The 17,754-nt window shown below is 48.4% G+C and overlaps 1 protein-coding gene across 3 annotated transcripts in view; it reads left to right on the top strand.

The window, feature by feature from the left end:
* GRIK4 (glutamate ionotropic receptor kainate type subunit 4) overlaps window positions 1-17,754 on the top strand; it is a 315,293-nt gene that overhangs the window by 210,280 nt on the left and 87,259 nt on the right. For all 3 annotated transcript variants that reach the window (XM_034754418.1, XM_034754417.1, XM_034754416.1), the window contains exons 4-6: window positions 3,941-4,038; window positions 8,029-8,194; window positions 16,862-17,040. In XM_034754418.1, coding sequence (XP_034610309.1) covers window positions 3,941-4,038; window positions 8,029-8,194; window positions 16,862-17,040 — 443 coding nt within the window. The remainder of the gene's footprint in view (window positions 1-3,940; window positions 4,039-8,028; window positions 8,195-16,861; window positions 17,041-17,754) is intronic.

Below are 17,754 nucleotides of genomic sequence, written 5' to 3'. Positions count from 1 at the left end.
CAGATCCATGTGAAGTTGCTGGAGAAAAACATCCAGTAGTGGGTACACTAGACTGAACTGAGAGAACAAAACCAAGAGGAGATGTTAGCATGGCATTTACGCTTCCTATAAGAACTTAGAAATCTTACTGTGCATCCTGGGGACCGGAGGACTTGGTGGTTGAATATTGAGCCTTTCATCTCCAGGTTGTCTGCACAAACCCAGTCCAGGTCATTTGTGCCCACCTACTGGATGTTTGGTGTCCCACATGAAATGAATTTGATTGCTCTCAGTCACTTCCCCCTGGTCAAAAAACAACAACCCTCCATTACATCCTGGTATTTTGCGGCAGAATGGCCAGCCATTGAGTTGCTGACTTACAGGTGGTTCATTCAAATCAACATAGAGGCAAATAGAAGGAGATGTATGTGGGAAGCTTGTACAGGACTTTCTTGTGTTGTATTGCGGACCGAGGCATTCAGTGGTATTCATTTGCCATGTTTTACCAGTGCTAGATTGACACCGTTTTTTTTTAAAACCAAGAGAAGGATGATGGTGTGATTAAATTTCCCCAGTTCACCTGGTATTATTTTATCCTGGTTTTCTAAGGTGTGGATGTGTGTTTTTGTTTTGTTTTCTTGTTTTTTTTGGCCAATTTTAGGATTGAACTTTTTAGGAGCGATCTAATTTTTCATTTTTAGGATGTAAATTTCAGGGAGGCTGGGATGATGTCCTGACTGACTTTGCAATGCACAAGGGTTTTTTTCACCCAAGGAACTCAGAGCTCTTTAGAAACATGAGTTAAGCAAATCCTATAATCTCCTTGTTAGAGTAAGCATCATCCCTATTTTGCAGATGAACAGAGCGGTAACGTGACTTGCCTGAACTCACAGACAGGGATCCTGAGGCGAGATTGGATCACTGCGATCATCTAGTCTGACCTCCTGTATAACACAGATCATCTGGACTTTTCTGAAGTAATTTCCTGTTTGAACTAGAGCAATTTTTTTTTAGAAAAATATCCAACCTTGATTTTAAATGGCCAGTGATAGAAAATCCACCATTACCCTTGGTTACTTGTTCCAATGGTAATTACCCTTACAGTTTAAAATGTGCATCTAATTTCTAGCCTGAATTTCTCCAGCTTTAAGTTCCAGCCATTGGATCTTCTTATATCTTTTCTGCTAGACTGAAGAGTCCTTTATTATCAGAGTTTTGTTCCCCATGGAGGTACTTATCAAGTGTGATCAAGTCACCCCTTACCCGTCTCTTTGTTAAGCTAAATAGATTGAGTCTATCACAATAAAGTGTGTGGTCCAATCCTTTAATCATTCTCATGGCTCTTCTCTGAATCTTCTCCAATTTATCGACATTCTTCTTGAACTGTGGACTCCGGAACTGGAGACAGTATTCCAGCAGTGGTCACACCAGTGTCAAAGACAGAGGTACTGTAACCTCTCTTCTCCTATTCGATAATCTCCTGTTTATACATCCAAGGATCCCATTAGACCATTGGCCACAGTGTCACACTGGTAGCTCCTGTTCAGCTGGTTATTCACCAGGATCCCCAAATCTTTTTCACGATCACTGTTTCCCATCATATAAGTATGGCTTGCATTCTTTGTTCCTAGATGCGTATATTTACATTTGATTATGTGAAATGTTTGCTTGTGCCCAGCTTAACAAATGATTGTGAGGTTAAGAATTGATTCAATGGAGTACAGACAATTCAGAGTTGTTGTTTTTTATGTACCTTCTCCAAAAGGAAACAAACACAAACCTGGGAGGAGCAATGTTGTTGCATCAACCAATAAATGACACATAAGTAAGCCTGCAGTCATACCACTTTCAGTTCTTACAACCCAAGCACAGACAGGCCAGCCCAGTACATGGACAGAGTCCTTAGAGGAACTTCTAAGGAATCGCAGGAAGGAGATTGGCAATTTATTAGGGAGCAGACTGAACTTTTGTGGTGTTAGGGGCACTATGGTTTGGAGAGGCAAAGAATTAAATGACTCCTAGGACTGACATCCTAGCCTAGTGTTTCATAAAAGTAGGGAGCCAAATTCCAATACAGGCATTGCCCCATGTCCTAATTAATCCTTACTGCAGGTTCATTGAAACGTTCTTCATTTCCTGACTTCAGTCTACATAGAGTTGTTCTGCACTGGTAAACAACTGCTGCTGTCAGTGCAGTGATGTCTAGTTTTGATATGTGACCAATTCATCAGCAGGGCTTAGCGTAGAACCCAGGAGTCCTGGCTCCCCGTTTCCTTCTCTAACCATTAAATTATCTACTTTGTAGATTTTAAAACCGGAAGGGACCATTATGATCATCTAGTCTGACCTCCTGCATAACATTCACCTACTGATTCCTGCATTGAGTCCAATAGCTTGTCGAATGAGAGAGTATCTTCTTTTGGAAGACATCCAATCTGGATTTAAAGACTTTAAGTAAGGGAGAATACACTGTATCCCTTGGCAAGGCAGTGCCAATGATTAATTACCCTCACTGTTTAAAAGAAAACAACATTGCTCCACGTTGAATATTTCTAGCTTCAATTTCCGGCCACTGAATCTTGACTAAATTTCACAACTGTTATGAAAGAGTCATACCCCAAGACAGACAAGCCACTTGATATCTAAGAGACCACAACTCAGATGCGTGACCTGTTTTTTTTAATCAGGAAGTTCACAAATATTTGGTTCTGAAAATGTTGACAAGATGATCCTGTAGGGAAGGCAAATGAGTCTGGTGAACCAATTGGTATCCTCTTTCCTTAGAAGAAACTCACATTTGCACTAGTGGAGCAAATACAACTTTGTATTTGTTCACAGGACTTCTTTGGTCTGGTTGGGGAAGAGGTGGGAGAGTGGTGGTATTCAATCAACCACAGTTTTTCAGTTAGCCTGGGCCTGTGATATCTTTCAGAACAACTGCTCACCCACATTAAATTCAGAATATCCTTTAAGGGGTCTTTGGAGCTCAGAAATGACGAAGCTGCTGGTTTCAGTCTATGGAGGCTTCACTCATACAAATTACCCCAGAGGAACAGCCCTAGATGGGTTGGTAGGGTTTGAATTCCACCATGGAGGTGACACCAATCGGACGGTCTTTGGAACCCTATCTAGCTCAGTCATGCTACGACTGAGAGCACAAAAGGTTCCTGTTTAACCCAGGAGGAGGCTTAGGGGAAGAGAATTCAGCTTTCTGAGTTTTTCAGGGTCTTGTTAATGTTCTATCAAACTGGTGGCATGGATCCAGAGTGCTCACTGCCACTGAGCAGAACACATAGTAAAAACAAACCAAGTACAATAATTTAATTCATATTATTGTTCAGTTCTTCAGAGGATGAGCTAGCAAATTTGTGCCTGTTTGGCTTCTGCCGATGTTGCTTTAACCAGGGTAATGTCCTCCTTTTAGTATCTTCCATTGTCCTGCAGCAATGGGGGTTGGTCTGAAAAGAGAAATGTCCTGGTTGTGGGGCAAAGGGATGAGGCTCTGGCTGGGGTTGGAGGAGAGTGTGGTGGGATAACAGGAAAGCGGGATTATTAAGGGGGGTTCCATGGGATTGGGGTGGAGGGTTTGCTGTGAGCTTTGGACAGGAGACACATGGTGGTGATATGGGCTTTGAGTGGTGAGGATTTCACAAGGTTTGGGATGCTGCATGGTCTGGCGTATAGGGCAGTGGGACTGTGGCACTCCAGGGAACAGGAGATGTGTTGTGGGTCAGGAACTTGACCCCTGAGGAACAGGGTGGCAATGACTCCATGAAGTTCTGGGTACAAAGGCAGTGGGTACCCATTCTGTATAGTGTGGGGCATGGATGAATTTATACTCAGCCCCTGTGGATGGGGAAGAAGGTACAGTAGGCATTGATACTTACTGAGAATCTGGGATAACCCCCTATTGATTAACACGTTTCCTCTCCTGCTCTCTAATTCTCCATGGTGATCCCAGTGTGCCAGATTCTTCCGAAAGGGGTGGTAGCCGTCCTGGGACCTTCATCGAGTCCGGCCTCAAGCTCTATTATCAGCAACATCTGCGGGGAGAAAGAGGTGAGTGAAATCCCATGGGTGGGAATATCTCGAGGCTGACTGAGAGGCTGACTGAGCTGCCTTGCAGGGCCCCCATAGCCCGAGGGTGGCATTGCATGTCCACAGGGCATTGGGCTGCTAGGTCGTACTGGAGGGGCATGAAATTCGGTCTGTCTGGGACAGGGAGGAAGCCCACTGTTGGGGAGCGAAGGGTTGCAGAATAGTTCCCCTGGCCTCTTTTTCCCATTCTAGCACAATCTCGTGTCCACTGCAAATTCTCTTCCTAACACATATGACTCAGGGCAGTGTAGGCTCTGCTGGTGACCCTCAGGCAGAGTTCTACCCCGCACCTTCTCTGTCGGGCTCTGGATGGAGTGGGTACTTTGCAATCTCTGCTGAATGTTACCTGAATGCCCTGCGACGCAGCATCTCCCCTCTGATTTATTAACTGCAAATGAGATGATTATTCGCCTCCCTAGTTCCGATCCCATTAGACTTTCTGCCTTAGAGCCGCGAGTGCCTCCTCTGCAGAATCAGCAGGGAAGGTGTCCTGCTGCTGAGTCACTTTCTCCTTCACAGGGTCCCAGCTGGTGTCTTCTGCTTTTCTGTCACTCTCTTCCCCCACAGATGTCAGCCAAGGTCTTCCTGCTGTTCCTCCACCCATTTCTGCTTCCAGCTTCTCCTCACTGTTGCTCTCCTTCTTCTTCCTCTCCAGGCTCTGGCTTCTGCTTTTCTTCCACCAGTCCTAGAAAGACCTCTTGCTGCTTTCCTGTCCGTCGCCCCGCCATGCACACACAGACCCCAACGTGGGTCTAACTACTGCTATGTCCGTTTCTTTCTGCCCAGCAGGGCACTTACACAGCCTTGCACCACCCTAGTATCTGAGCACCTCACAATCACTAGTGGACTCGATCCTCGCAACGCCCCTGCGAGGCGGGGAAGTGCTGTTATCTGCATTTTACACCTGGGGAATTGAGACACGGGAATTGAAGTGACTTGTCCCAGGTAGCCCTGTGATGTCTGTGGCAGAGCTGACACTTGAATCCAGATCTCCTGAGTTCTAGTCCAGTCCAGTGCCTTATCCACTAGGCCCTCCTTCCTCAAACCATCTGTGGGCTGCAGCAAGGTGTACCTGAACTTATAATTTAGTGCGTGGGTCCCATCTGTCCTATTCCCTTCTCTTAACTCCTTGTTCTTCCTCCTCTCTCATATCACATCTCCTTCTGCTTCTCCGCCAGTCTCACCCCATCTCCCACTTTCTCCTGCACTACCCGTTCCTCCAGCTTCTCTAGCAAAAGCCCTGAACTGCCTCATCAGTTACAGTCGCAAAAGCCAGCACCTGCTTGGCCAACATAACTCAGCACAGACGCTCCCAGCAGTCGTTCGTTTGTGCACGACTCTCCTGGAAGATTACACTCCCTTTCTGTTTGGCGATGTTTCTTCAATACAAACCTTTTTAATCTACACCCAGATTATGTCTCTGATTTAATATTTTATAAACCCTCAGCTGCCGGCGTACACTGATCCGCCTGCTCCGGGGAAAAGAAATTGAGTTCTCTTCTTATAGTTCATCCCTTCATAGCCTGATAACATCTCTCAGCCATTTACTGGACTCTGTCTCTGGTGCCTCCACAGTGTAGGAGCGTCTGAAATGGAACACGGTAAATAGCTTGTATTTGCAAATGAATTGCGTTGCTTTATTTCCCTAGAATCAGAGGCATTAGAGCTGGACGAGATCTGCTAGACCCAATTCCCTCTGCTACCACAGGATTGTCCCCCCAAGTACCTTTTCTAATTGCTTGATCCATTGCAGGGTTAACTGCCTCAAGCATCCACCACTTCCCAGGCAAAGACCAATCTGCCGTAACAGATCATCAGTGTTTTTCCTGATATTCATCTGAACTCTATGCCTCTCTGATCTCAGCCAGTTGTTTCTAGCTAGACTCCCCATGTTCCACCCTAAGCAATTCTCTTCCTCTTTGTAGAGGTGGTCCTGAATCAAAACTGGGGTTCTCGGAAGTTCAGATCCAGTCTTATCTGTCTGGTTATTGAACCTAATCCTCTCTGCTGTCATTTACACTGGTATGAATCAGGAATGACTCGTCGTTATTTGTTTTACAGTAGCACCTAGTGGCCTCAGCCAAGATCAGGGCCCCATTGTGCCAGGTGCTAAGGACAGTAGTAAGACAGCCTCCGTCCTGAAAAGCTTACAGTCTAACCAGACAAGGCAGGCAAACGAAGTGCTCTTGTACCGATGGGGAGCGGTTGCACACAGAGGTGAAGTGATTTGCCTGAGGGGGACACAAGGCATCAGTGGCAGAGCAGATAGATCTCCTGAGTCACAGCCCAGTGCTTTAACCTAAAGACTGTCGTGTTGAAGTCACTGGCGGTACGCTGGCGTAAAGCCACCTGAAAGGAGACAAGAATTAGACCTCCTGTCTCTGTCTTGGGCTGACCCAAAGCCATGGATTGGAGCAACCCTCAGCTTTGTGACTTGGGCCCACCTCTTTGGGTATCGCACCCTGCAGATGTTTGTGGCGGGTTCTAGTGTACACCTCTGTCTGCGGATCGCTCTCCTCATTAACCGTCATTCCCAGGAGCCTCAGACTCCATCTGGCTTCAGAGAATGATCGACAAGCCCAGGCTGTAGATGTCCCGTCTACATTAGTTAAAGGAATCTGCCTGTGGTGTACAGTCTGCTTCTCTCCCTGTTAATGGAGCCCAGGCTGAGGGCTGCGGAGCGAGATCAAGGCAGATAGCAGCTTATTACTCTTTAACTTTCCTATTACTAACAAAACAGCTTACGCCTCCAATAAAAGTAGCCATCGCAGCCCACTAACAGCCTTCCCCAGGAGGAGACGGATCAGAGGCGTGGGGTGATAGCTTCTGGAAGTGCCGCTAATGGAAGCAAAGAGGACTTGACACTGCTCTAATGAAGCAGAACCAGATGTTCCCCTTTTTCTATTCTGTTTCTTCCAAATAATCCATGCTGTTAAAAAACAAACAAACAAACAAATCCTTTCTCTGTCCCGCTGACCCTCATCCTTGCTGGTCTCCCATCGCTCCCGTTCCATGGGCTCCTTGGCCCCACGTTGTCCGTATTCCCTGGCATGCAGCATCTCAGTGCTGCCTCCACTCCCGTTTATGAATGGCAAATGAAATATTATCAGGACTCGTAGCTCAGATCCCTTTGGATTAGCCCGTTACTTCTCCGCAGATCAAACAGCGCAAAGCTTTAGACTGCTGTCTGTTTCTCCTTCTCCCGAAATTCACCAGCATGGGCTCATCTTGTTCTTCTTTCGGTCTCTCCGAAAGGTTTCAGCGAGGCTCTGACTGCTAGACTTTCTTTAAGAGTCTCAGCCAGGGATTCCCTGGTCCATTTCTTCCCATCACTCCAAGTCAGACGCTTCTTGTTGCTGTGACTTTCTCCTTCTCGGGATCCACAAGAACAAAAACACATTTAGGATTCGATCCACAGGCACTGACTTTTATTTTTACCCCGGGGTGCTCCACCCCGCTCTGCTCCAAGACCCCACCCCCACTCCGTCCCTTCCCCTGAGTCCCACCCTCGCTCTGCCTCTTCCCACTCCTGCTCCACCCCCTCCTCTGAGGCTCCGCCCTCACTCCACCTCTTCCCACCCCTGCTCAAACCCCTCACCCAAAGCCCTCGCCACTCGCTGCTCTCCGCCCTCCCCCAAGGGCCTCCCGCAGCCGCCAAACAGTTGATCAAGAGCACCGCCGATCAGCTGTGGCTGGTAGGTGCTGAGCACCCACTATTTTTTCCCATGGGTGCTCCAGCCCCGGAGCACCCATGGAGTTGGCACCTATGCTTCCATCCATTGTCTCCTCCATTCAGTAGAATATTCTGCGCAGTTTTACTGGGATGTCTTTTCTCTCGCCTGCTTCCCACGTGGCACTGGGTTGACTGTTTTTTTACTGGAGAAATGCATCTTCTCCAATTGACCTTTCTCTCTTTCTTTTGGTATCTTCTGTTCTTTCTCATTTTTCCAGGTCCCTCATTTCAAAGTTGCCCCAGAGGAATTCCTCAAGTTCCAGTTCCAGCGATTCACCACCTTGAACCTCCACCCCAGCAACACCGACATCAGCGTGGCCGTAGCTGGGATCCTGAACTTCTTTAACTGCACCACTGCCTGCCTCATCTGTGCCAAAGCGGAATGTAAGTCGCTCCGGTTTGTGTGAACCTCCTGCTGCTCCTGCTTGTTTCTCATTATATCCCCTTCTCACATCCGTTACCTCTCCCTGCTGTGTAAAAATGTCTCTAGGGTCCAGCCCTGGGTGGTGAAATCCCACTGGCAAGGCTAGTGTCGATTGCTGGAGGCCTGGGCTTTTCTCTGATTATAGGGGCCTAAAATAATCCATTTTACTAATGACAGGATCTGTCCTGTCCGGGGCAAGAGGGGAACTTGCTGAAATCAGAGGCGAGTGAGAGGCCTACAGCTGGGGTCCACACCTAGAACCAAGTCCAGACATTTCCAGCAGCAGTTTATGAGAGATGGGGGTTGGGGGGAAGGACGTTGGCTGCCTTTTGGTTTCATAGCGAGCGTTTTACCTGATGGATGGGTTTCCGTAACAGAAAAAGCCTGAGGTCAGTTCCGGATAAAGCACCGTTTGGAAATGCGTCTTCTGAGACTTGTGTGCAGTCTGTGACACAAACCGAGTGCATGCTGGATTTCGCTAATGTCCAGCCCGTTCTGTGCAATCCTGGGTGCTGACTTACTCACTTGTGCATGATTCTGCCGCCAGGCATGCCCCAGTAACTGCACAGCTGTATGCCTGCCTGATAACTTCTACACACATTAGGCCTCTCTCCTCTGCTGGTTTTGTGCTCCAGTGTAACTCCATTGGCATCCTGGGCTTCACTCCTGTTTAGGATGGAGTCAGCGAGAGGGGAATTGGGCCCCGTGTGTTTCAAAGTTAGCGTGCGGGCACGTAGATCTGGTGGTTACAGACATGTGCGTCTCTGAGCATGAGTGCAGGCTTATAAATCTGACTTTTTGTACAATATGGATGGGCCCACACTAGACCTCTGGGTCCGAACACCCCCCCACAAACCATGGATCCAAACTCTGCAGCTCTGGCTCATCTCTAATGCACACACCACCCCTTTATATGCATGCACCATCCTTTCCCTGCCATGCCTTCACATGCTTGTGTCTTTCCAGGTAATATCATTAAGATTGCAGCTAAGCTCGCCAGACCACGGGACATGACATGGTTAAAGGTTCTCATTAGCACGTGGTATTTTCTTTTCAAAGTGGTAGCTGGATGCATTAGGGCTGAAGTGTTCCAGTACAAAGGAGCCTGCTGTAGGGGGTGGTGAAGAGGTGCACTGCCCTAGTGGGAGCTGCAGGAGGCACTGTGCATCAGCACAAAGCCTCGGGGAGAAGCCTAGTGCCAGCAGAATCTAAGCTAGCAGCCCGGATCTTTCCTTGCATTCAGGAGAGCAATAGGACTTCCATTCTGACCAGCTCCGGCATGGATGCAAGAAGGGTCCTTGCACCCTCTTCCCAAATTGTGCACCCGCTGAGAGCCAGATCCTTAGGTGGTGTAAATCAGCAAAATCCCCATTGACTCCAATTTACTCCAGCTGAGGATCTGGCCCAAGGTGTGCAGCGACACTGCATTGATGTTACTGCTTCAGCCTTAACTCTGGTATTTTTTTACTCTGTTTTTTCCTGATGTATCTTTAACATTGCCATGAACCCATTTTTCATATCATCTTTTTTATACCTCATGTGGAGCTTTTCCTTATCTCCCCCTGGCGACACACGGTGCGATGCACACTCGCTCGGGAACAGACAGACCCATAACCAGGCGTCTGACTGCATCTGCCCATCCACAAGCCGACACACTCAGGTGCCTCCCACTTAATTCAGTCCCTGGTTAATTTGATCCTTCATTTAACTGGATCGAAGAATCTCAGGAACCAAATGGCTTGTGTTAAATAATTCAACGTCCACCCTTAATTGAATCAATCTGGATAGCTTTAATCAGGGACTGCTGGATAACTCAATTGCTGGCTCCAGGAAGTTACCCCTTAGGGCTAGTGTGACATTTAGCCACAAGGTCTGAATAGGAGGATCCCTGTCACAGGCCAGAGGAGTCCTGGAGAGAAGGTGCCTCATGCAGCTACAACTCCCCCATCCTGCTCTTTGCACTAGCCATTATGCTGGCACAGAGGACAGGAATGGACCATAGTCCTGCTCTGTGGGGGGGAGCAGAAGCCAGCATCCCAAGCACAGAAACTGCTATTGGCCACTGTCCTTGAGCAAGAGCATGGGAGGGGAGGGCTTTTTGCATACCCCTTTCTAGCCGAGCCAGGACCGCACACAATCTGGCCATTGCTTGATAAGGACATTCCATTTTGAGGGACGACACTGTTTGTTTTGGTGCGATAGCTAGAAACTCCTGCCCAAGGAGCAGAGAGTCTGAGCTGTTTGGTTTAACGCAGGACTGTGTGACAGGACTCCTGGGTTCTATTCCTAGTCTTGCTACCGACTCACCCTGCGACCTCGGAAAAGTCTCGTCTGTGGGCTAGTTGTCACCTATGCTGGAGTGAACAGAAAGTAACTCTCTCTCGCAGTCCATGGAGTTACGCTGGTGCAAAACCAGTGCACTCGGGAGCAGACTCCGGTCCCGTGACTCCGTTTCCCCGTCTCAGAGAGGTTGCGAAGGATCATTCGCCCTAACCGGGAAGGCGCTGCGTGTTTTTAGAAAACCCGCGGCAAATAGGACACAACTCCAGCTCCGATCTGTTGTGGGCGGAGATCGCTGTTGCTATCACAATCCCAACCATGTGTTGTACAAGCTGTGATCTGCACCCTGGCAGTGAGAGGGAAAACAAGGCAAGCTGCTTAATTCAGTCCAAGAACCAGGGGTGAATCAAAGCAAAGGAGTAGGCTCTATGCCTGAGGCCACACGGACGCCTACCAGTGTGTGCACATTTCCTATCTGTGCCTGCATAATGGCTGGTGCAAATGGCTCACCCTCGGGGAGCGCACTGGGAAGACTGCCTGCAGGTGGCATCTCCCCAGTGGTCCTCTGGGGCCGAGGCATCCCAGTGCCATCATCCTCTGCTCAGGTCAGGGCTTGTAACTGAATACTACAGTGTAGGGAATGAACTGCCTGCATGGATACATGTGCATGCACAGATCCTGCTTTCTCCAATAGCCCTTGATCACAGAGACGGGGAAACACTGTTATCACCATTGTCTAATGGGGAAAGTGAGTCAGTGCGGCTCAGGACTCCGGAGTACAGCTGGGTGAATATATTTCAACTAATAGTTTTTTCATTGGAAAAAAAAAATTTCAGGTCCCCAAACCTATTTTTCGACTCCGAGCTGAATTTAGCAAAAGGTTAAATTGAACAAAGAATAGTTTTAAAGTGGAAATGTTTTGTTTCGACCATTTTGTTTCAAAATCAACATTTGGCCAATTAAAAATAAAGGGGGGCGGGACGTGTGAAAGAATAGTTGACTTGAAACAACTCCCCCACCCCCAAATCATTTGGAATCAACTTAAAACAATTGTTTTTCAAGTTTTTATTTAAACAACAATTTACAAGGGGTGGGGCAGGGGAGGGGAGAAGGCTTTCCGTACTAATTGACCGGAATTTTTTCAGCTTGGTAGTTTCAGGCCCCAGACTGAAAACTCCATTATTCACTGTCGTCCCACTCACCTGCTCTAGCCACTAGATCAGCGATACTCAGACTGTGGTTCGTGAGCCGCAAGTGACTCTTTAATGTGTGTCCTTGCAGCACATGATGTTAAAACATTGTGTGATTTAATTATTAACCAACTGGGAGGCTTTTACTGTGTTATTAACCACTTGTAGTTGATAAAATAATAATACTATATATAAAAACTCAATTTTTTCCCCTCTCGTACTGTTTAAATAGGAATATCTGGTACTATAGTAAATGAAACAATGAATTCACCCTACTGTGGCTCTTGTGGGTAATGTTGATCACTAATTTGGCTCCTGAACCACTGAGATCTGAGTATCACTGCCCTACATGAAGCTGTCTCTAAGTCCCCAAACACAAGCTGAGTGGGTACCGTGCTTGGTTTGGGAAACATTCCAGCTTTGCCGCTCCCAGATGAGCCTCAGTGAATGGTGCAGACTGTGTCCACATCTGCTCATGCCTCTCCACGCTTGGTGGTCCTCATTTATGCTCTTCAAAGTTGCCGGGAGGGGTCTACAAGTCCTTGCGCATGTCTGGCCTGTAAAACAGCCTTCTGAAGTGTCAGTCTGTCTGCGGCAGGTGGTCCGCTTTCTCGTGTCACTAGAACAAAAAGGGAATCTCTTCAGATAACAGAATCTTCCCTCCCCACGCCGAGAGGCGGGGACGACGGGGCTATGAGCAGGATATAACGTGTTGGGAATGATAATTCCCTCGAGCCAGAGGAGAGGAAATCAGCTGTCTCTGCCGAGCCTCCTCACCCCCCTCGTGGTGCCTGATCTGGTTTAGAAACTGGCCCGCAGGGCTGTGCCTTCTGACCCAGAGAGTCTCCACCGCTGTCTGCCTGCAGTGGTGGGCTAGAGTAGGACTCGGGAAAGGCTAGGGTAGGGCGAGCGCTAGTGGAGGGCGGCGGGGTGGTGGGGGAGGGATAAAAATGGAAAAACTAATCAAGAGAGATGAAATGAGGGTCTGATGTGACTTGCGGTTCCATTTAGCGGCTGCGTTAGGGGATGCTTTCCAATCTGCCTCATTAATGCATGGCTGAGACACACGGCCTGCAGAATTAAGAAGCAGGATCTAATTTTATTTTGCGGGGCTGAAATTAGACGCACACTAGAAAATTCCAGCGTGTCCTGCTGGCTTTGCTTTCTCTACCGGGGAATTTCTTTTTGTGGGGGGCAGAGCCTGGTGTAAATTGACCTCGCTCCCTTGGCTCCACTCCCCACCCGTGGGCTGCCCAGCAGCGTATGGGATGGAGCAATAGCAAATGACTCCCCCTAAGGCATTCCCGGGGGAGAGCAGCTCGGGAGGTGCTGCCCCATGTTGTGGACAGATTGTAAGTGCACAATCCAGCTGCCTGTGCGAGAGACTCCTATTCCGCAACGCTTTGCATAGAGCGTCTGCTACCGATGCCAGCCCCAGTGTTTGAGCTGGAGGAGGGGCCCCTGCCTCCTCCGCCTCCATATGTGTTAGTTCACCTGGAACACGGAGCTGAGAACTGCAACGTGAGCTCTGCGCCCACCTGCCAGGAGTCCTGCTACCTCCCCACTGTCATCGCTTAAGATGGAGCCCGAGCGTGACTGTGTGCCACGCAGGAGGCTCCCCTGAGTAACATCTCCACAGCCGGCCTTCCACATCTTTAACCAGCTTGCAATAAGGCAGGCGTCCTCCTCCTCCCCCTCCCCCAGGACTTGCAGTCCTGCTGTATTTGGTATTGATCTGGGCAGATGCATCCTGAGCGAGGCTAATGCGTTCCTGAAGTCCACAGCGAGGGAGAGCGAAAGTCATTTGATTTAGTCTGATGTGCAGCTCAGGCCTGTCTCTCTGCAGACAGGAGAAGCTGGCTTTAACCCTTCATGCACCAGCATCCTGCACCATGAAGTCCTTATTATGGGTTATCATAGCGCATTGAGGCTCTGGCTGAAATTGGGATCTTGTGCTAGGTACTGTGCAAAGACCACGTGAGAGACAGGCCTTGCCCCAAGGAGTTCGCAGGCGAGAGAGAGTGAGAAACTGAGGCACAGAGCAGTGAAATGACTCACTCTAGGCTACCCAGCAAGTCAGCAGCCATGCTGGGAGTAGACACCAGTGCCCTTTCTGCCAACCCGCACTGCCTCCCGACTTGGCTTGATTAGCCTTGCCACTGAAGCCAGCAGGGAGGGGAGTCAGTAGAATTCTCATAACCTACAGCCGCTCCTTGCAGGAAGAGTGTAAATGTTTCCTGGTGTTCTTGGTGTTGCTCTGTAGATGCCGAGTGACTGTTATTCTGTAAACACCCAGGGCCCTCCTATGAGAGTCCCCCTGCTATGCTACTCGGGGGAAATGTTGTTCAGTTACTGGGCTAGGAATCGGGAGATGGGAGTTCTAGTCCTGTGTGATGATGGCTAAGTTATTTCCCCTCTCTGGGCATCAGTTTCCCCATCTGCCACATGGGGCTAATGACACTGACCTACGGCAGAGGGGAGTCGTGGGACCAAATCCAGTCATTGAGATGATGGATTGTCTTGTTGTTAAGGCACCGGCATGAGACTCAGAAGGCCTGGGTTCAATTCCTGGCTCCACGTGTGACCTTGGACAAGAATCCCTCTAAGCCTCACTTTCCCCCACCTGTAAAATGGGGGTGATAATCCTTCCTTTGTCCTGCCTACACTGCACATCTCTCTGGGCAGGGGGTGGTCTCTGGCTGTAACGTTGTACGATTCCAACCACCAGGGGGCCACAATCTCAGTTAAAGCCTTCTGTCACTACTGCAATGCTAATAATCCTAAAGCAAACATGAATTATTTTGTAACACCTTCCAAAGAAATAACACCCCCAGTAGTCTTGGGATTATCCTCCCATGACTCCGTGCCCGCTCTTGCGATTTTAAGTGCTGGGGCATCAGTTAATGAGACAGAGGTCTCCTCACCACCAGGCCTCAGGTTTAAAATCAGCTCAGGTTGGTAGCAGCAGCTTGGGAACTTGCATTGTCCTCCTCATTGTCCTTTTCTTAACCAAGAGAAATGCATAATTGCCGTGAAACTGGGCCACTTTTAGAAAGACAAAGGAAACACAAAAGCCTCCTTTTCTGAGGGCTTAATGGAATCGTGGTGAGTGAAGGTGCTTCTCAGATCTTTCTCATGTGAGCGCCGGTTCGGAGTTTGCCTAACTAATAGCCGAGTAGTTGTACTTACACCCTTTCCCCCAACCTGTGTCTGGCTTGTTTATAGATTGTACATTCTCTGGGGCAGGGACCATCTACTTCTTTGTGCCGATACAATGAGACCCTATTCTTGGCTGGCCTTTAGGCACAACTGGAATAAACGTGATTAATAATAACCGACTGTTATTGCTGGAAGCGTCTGCTCCTTGGTAGGAAAGGAGATTGCAGGTGTGGAGGAAATGAAACTGTGCAGAGACCTGGCACAAAGCTTAGACAACACTTAGATCCCACTTAAACCCATAAAATAACACTCCGGTGGCGTATATGGCCTCTTAGAATTTCACCCTCCATGAAGAAATAGACTAGGAAGTTAATTTCATCCCAGAGAAATCCTGCTGACTGCAGTTGCTTTAGTCCCCAGCTGAGTTCCTCCTGGATTAAGGAGGAAAGGCAGGGGGCACCACATGGTAAAGCGCTCAGTGCACGCACACTGGTTTGCTGAAAAACCTCTCCGTGAATGAGACTCCACTCATGTAGGCTTCATCTCTTTAATGCATCACTTTGTTGCCTTTTGTGAAGAGTTGGGCGTTCTTGAGAGCAGCACTCTCCCTCTTGATTGCCTTGCATCGTACCGCAGTGTACTGCTTCCCCAGCCCTTGACTTTCTGGGTGAATAAACGGTTGAGTGCAGTCAAAATGACGTTTAGTTGAAGAGTTGAGTGCTGGGCTTGAAACACAGGAACGGTGAGGGTACATCTACACTGCAAACAAAAAACAACCCCGTGGCAGCAAGAGTCAGAGCCGGGTCAAGCGACTCGGGGCCACGGGGCTCATGTTACAGTGCCAAAAATATTAGTGTAGACGTTCCCACTTGGGCTGGAGTTCAAGCTCGGAAACCAAGCGAGAGAGGTCAGCCTCAGGGCCTGAACGTCAGCCCGAGTGGGAATGTCTATACGGCTATTTTTAGTCCCGTAGCGTGAGCCCCAGTCAGTTGAGCCAGGCTCAGAGACTCGGTGCCACTGGTTTATTTATTTATTACAGGGTAGACTTACCCCGAGTGCTCCTCTGACAGCCAGGGCACTGGCCTTAAACTCTGGGTTTGGGATCTGTTCTTTGTTTGCTTCCTTTGGAGGGATGCTGGTAGTTAACTAGTCCAGTTTCCATTTGTTTAATTCCTCCTTTGAAAAAAGCTAACCAACCAAATTCCTCCCTTTCCAGCCCAGTCTAGGGCTGGATGCTACATAATCTTTCATCATGCCAGGAATTTTACTGGCTTCATTGCATACATAAGGGTTTGCCGAATCAGGGCTTTGGATTGTAAGGTATTTGGGCTAGGGACATGCTTGTTGTTGTTATTTATACGACAGAAATGCCAAAAAGCACAGAGGCAGAGTGAGATAACCACTGCCCCAAAGAACTTATAGTGTGCATCAGGGATACTCAGACTGATGAGGTTCAACAAGGACAAGTGCAGAGTCCTGCACTTAGGACGGAAGAATCCCATGCACTGCTACAGACTAGGGACCGAGTGGCTAGGCAGCAGTTCTGCAGAAAAGGACCTAGGGGTTACGTGGATGAGAAGCTGGATATGAGTCAACAGTGTGCCCTTGTCGCCAAGAAGGCTAATGGCATTTTGGGCTGTATAAGTAGGGGCATTGCCAGCAGATCGAGGGATGTGATCATTCCCCTCTATTTGGGTGTATAAAGAATGACCTTCAGAAAGGCCCTGTGTCAAGATGATCTTCCCTCTGAGAGAGGGCTGCAGGCTGTTCTGTCAGATGACCACAGAGAGTTACAAATTGCTCCATCTCTTCCCCTCCCCTGCTGGTCACAGGAGAGACCCTTGGACATAGACTTGGCTTCTTTGCTTTGCAGCATGTTGCTACACCATTTGTCCGACCAGGTTTGCAAAGGACAGGTTCCTATGGAAGAGGATAGCTGTTGTCATGGGTGGGGTACTCTTGATTCAAAAGGTCTGTTTGTGTTTCTTTTATTTGAAGGCCTTTTAAACCTAGAGAAGTTACTTCGTCAGTTCCTTATCTCGAAGGACACCCTCTCGGTCCGGATGCTGGATGACAGCCGGGACCCTACCCCACTCCTAAAAGAAATCAGAGACGACAAAACTGCCACCATCATTGTCCATGCGAATGCCTCCATGTCCCACATCATCCTCCAGAAGGTAGGCAGCTGTGAAATTACAGCTTCATAAACCACCTTGCTTCCACCAAATGATCCTTCTGCATGTGCATTGTACGGTTCCGGAGCTTAAAAATTCCTACAGTGCGGTCGAAAATTAGCTATGCTCCAGGGAGATTTCCACTGATTGATGCTGAGGTCCTGGGGATAACAGTTTGCTCACCGCCTCCGGGATTCTGGCTGTAGAACAAATAGATTAAATACTCTGAGTGCATGCCCCAGAGGTGTCTGGCTTGGTGTCCAAGATGCCAAACTCTTACTGCTCCTATTGACTTCGAGCAAGGGCAGCTCAGTGCTTTTGAAAATCAGTCTGCCGGCAGTGTGGACTCTCTTTTCTGAGCACATCTCTGTTGTGTTTCTCTGTCTTGTTATTTTTACCAGATTGTGTTTGTTTATTTTATTGTCTCTCGTACAGTTGTTGTGTTTGTTTAGTGCAGTTCTCCAGAGCCTCTGTGGAATGAGAGGCTTTTTAGCCAATTATCAAATGAAATAAATATAAGTTCTGGCTCCCTAGATTCATCTCTCAGTAGACCAATGGGGCTAGACGAGGGATTCCTGACAGTGTAGAAGGTGTGGTAGTCAATCATCTGAGTCTACGAAACCGAATCCAAAGCCCATTGGAGCCAGTGGGGCTCTCCGTTGGTTTCAGTGAGATTTGGATCAGGGCCATGATGCTGTGTGTCATCTTCACGGCAAG

Source organism: Trachemys scripta, chromosome 21, assembly GCF_013100865.1.
Source record: "Trachemys scripta elegans isolate TJP31775 chromosome 21, CAS_Tse_1.0, whole genome shotgun sequence".
In the NCBI taxonomy this organism is placed as follows: domain Eukaryota; kingdom Metazoa; phylum Chordata; order Testudines; family Emydidae; genus Trachemys; species Trachemys scripta.
The sequence above is the reverse complement of the archived record's forward strand: the minus strand, read 5'-3'. Positions and strand labels throughout refer to the sequence as shown.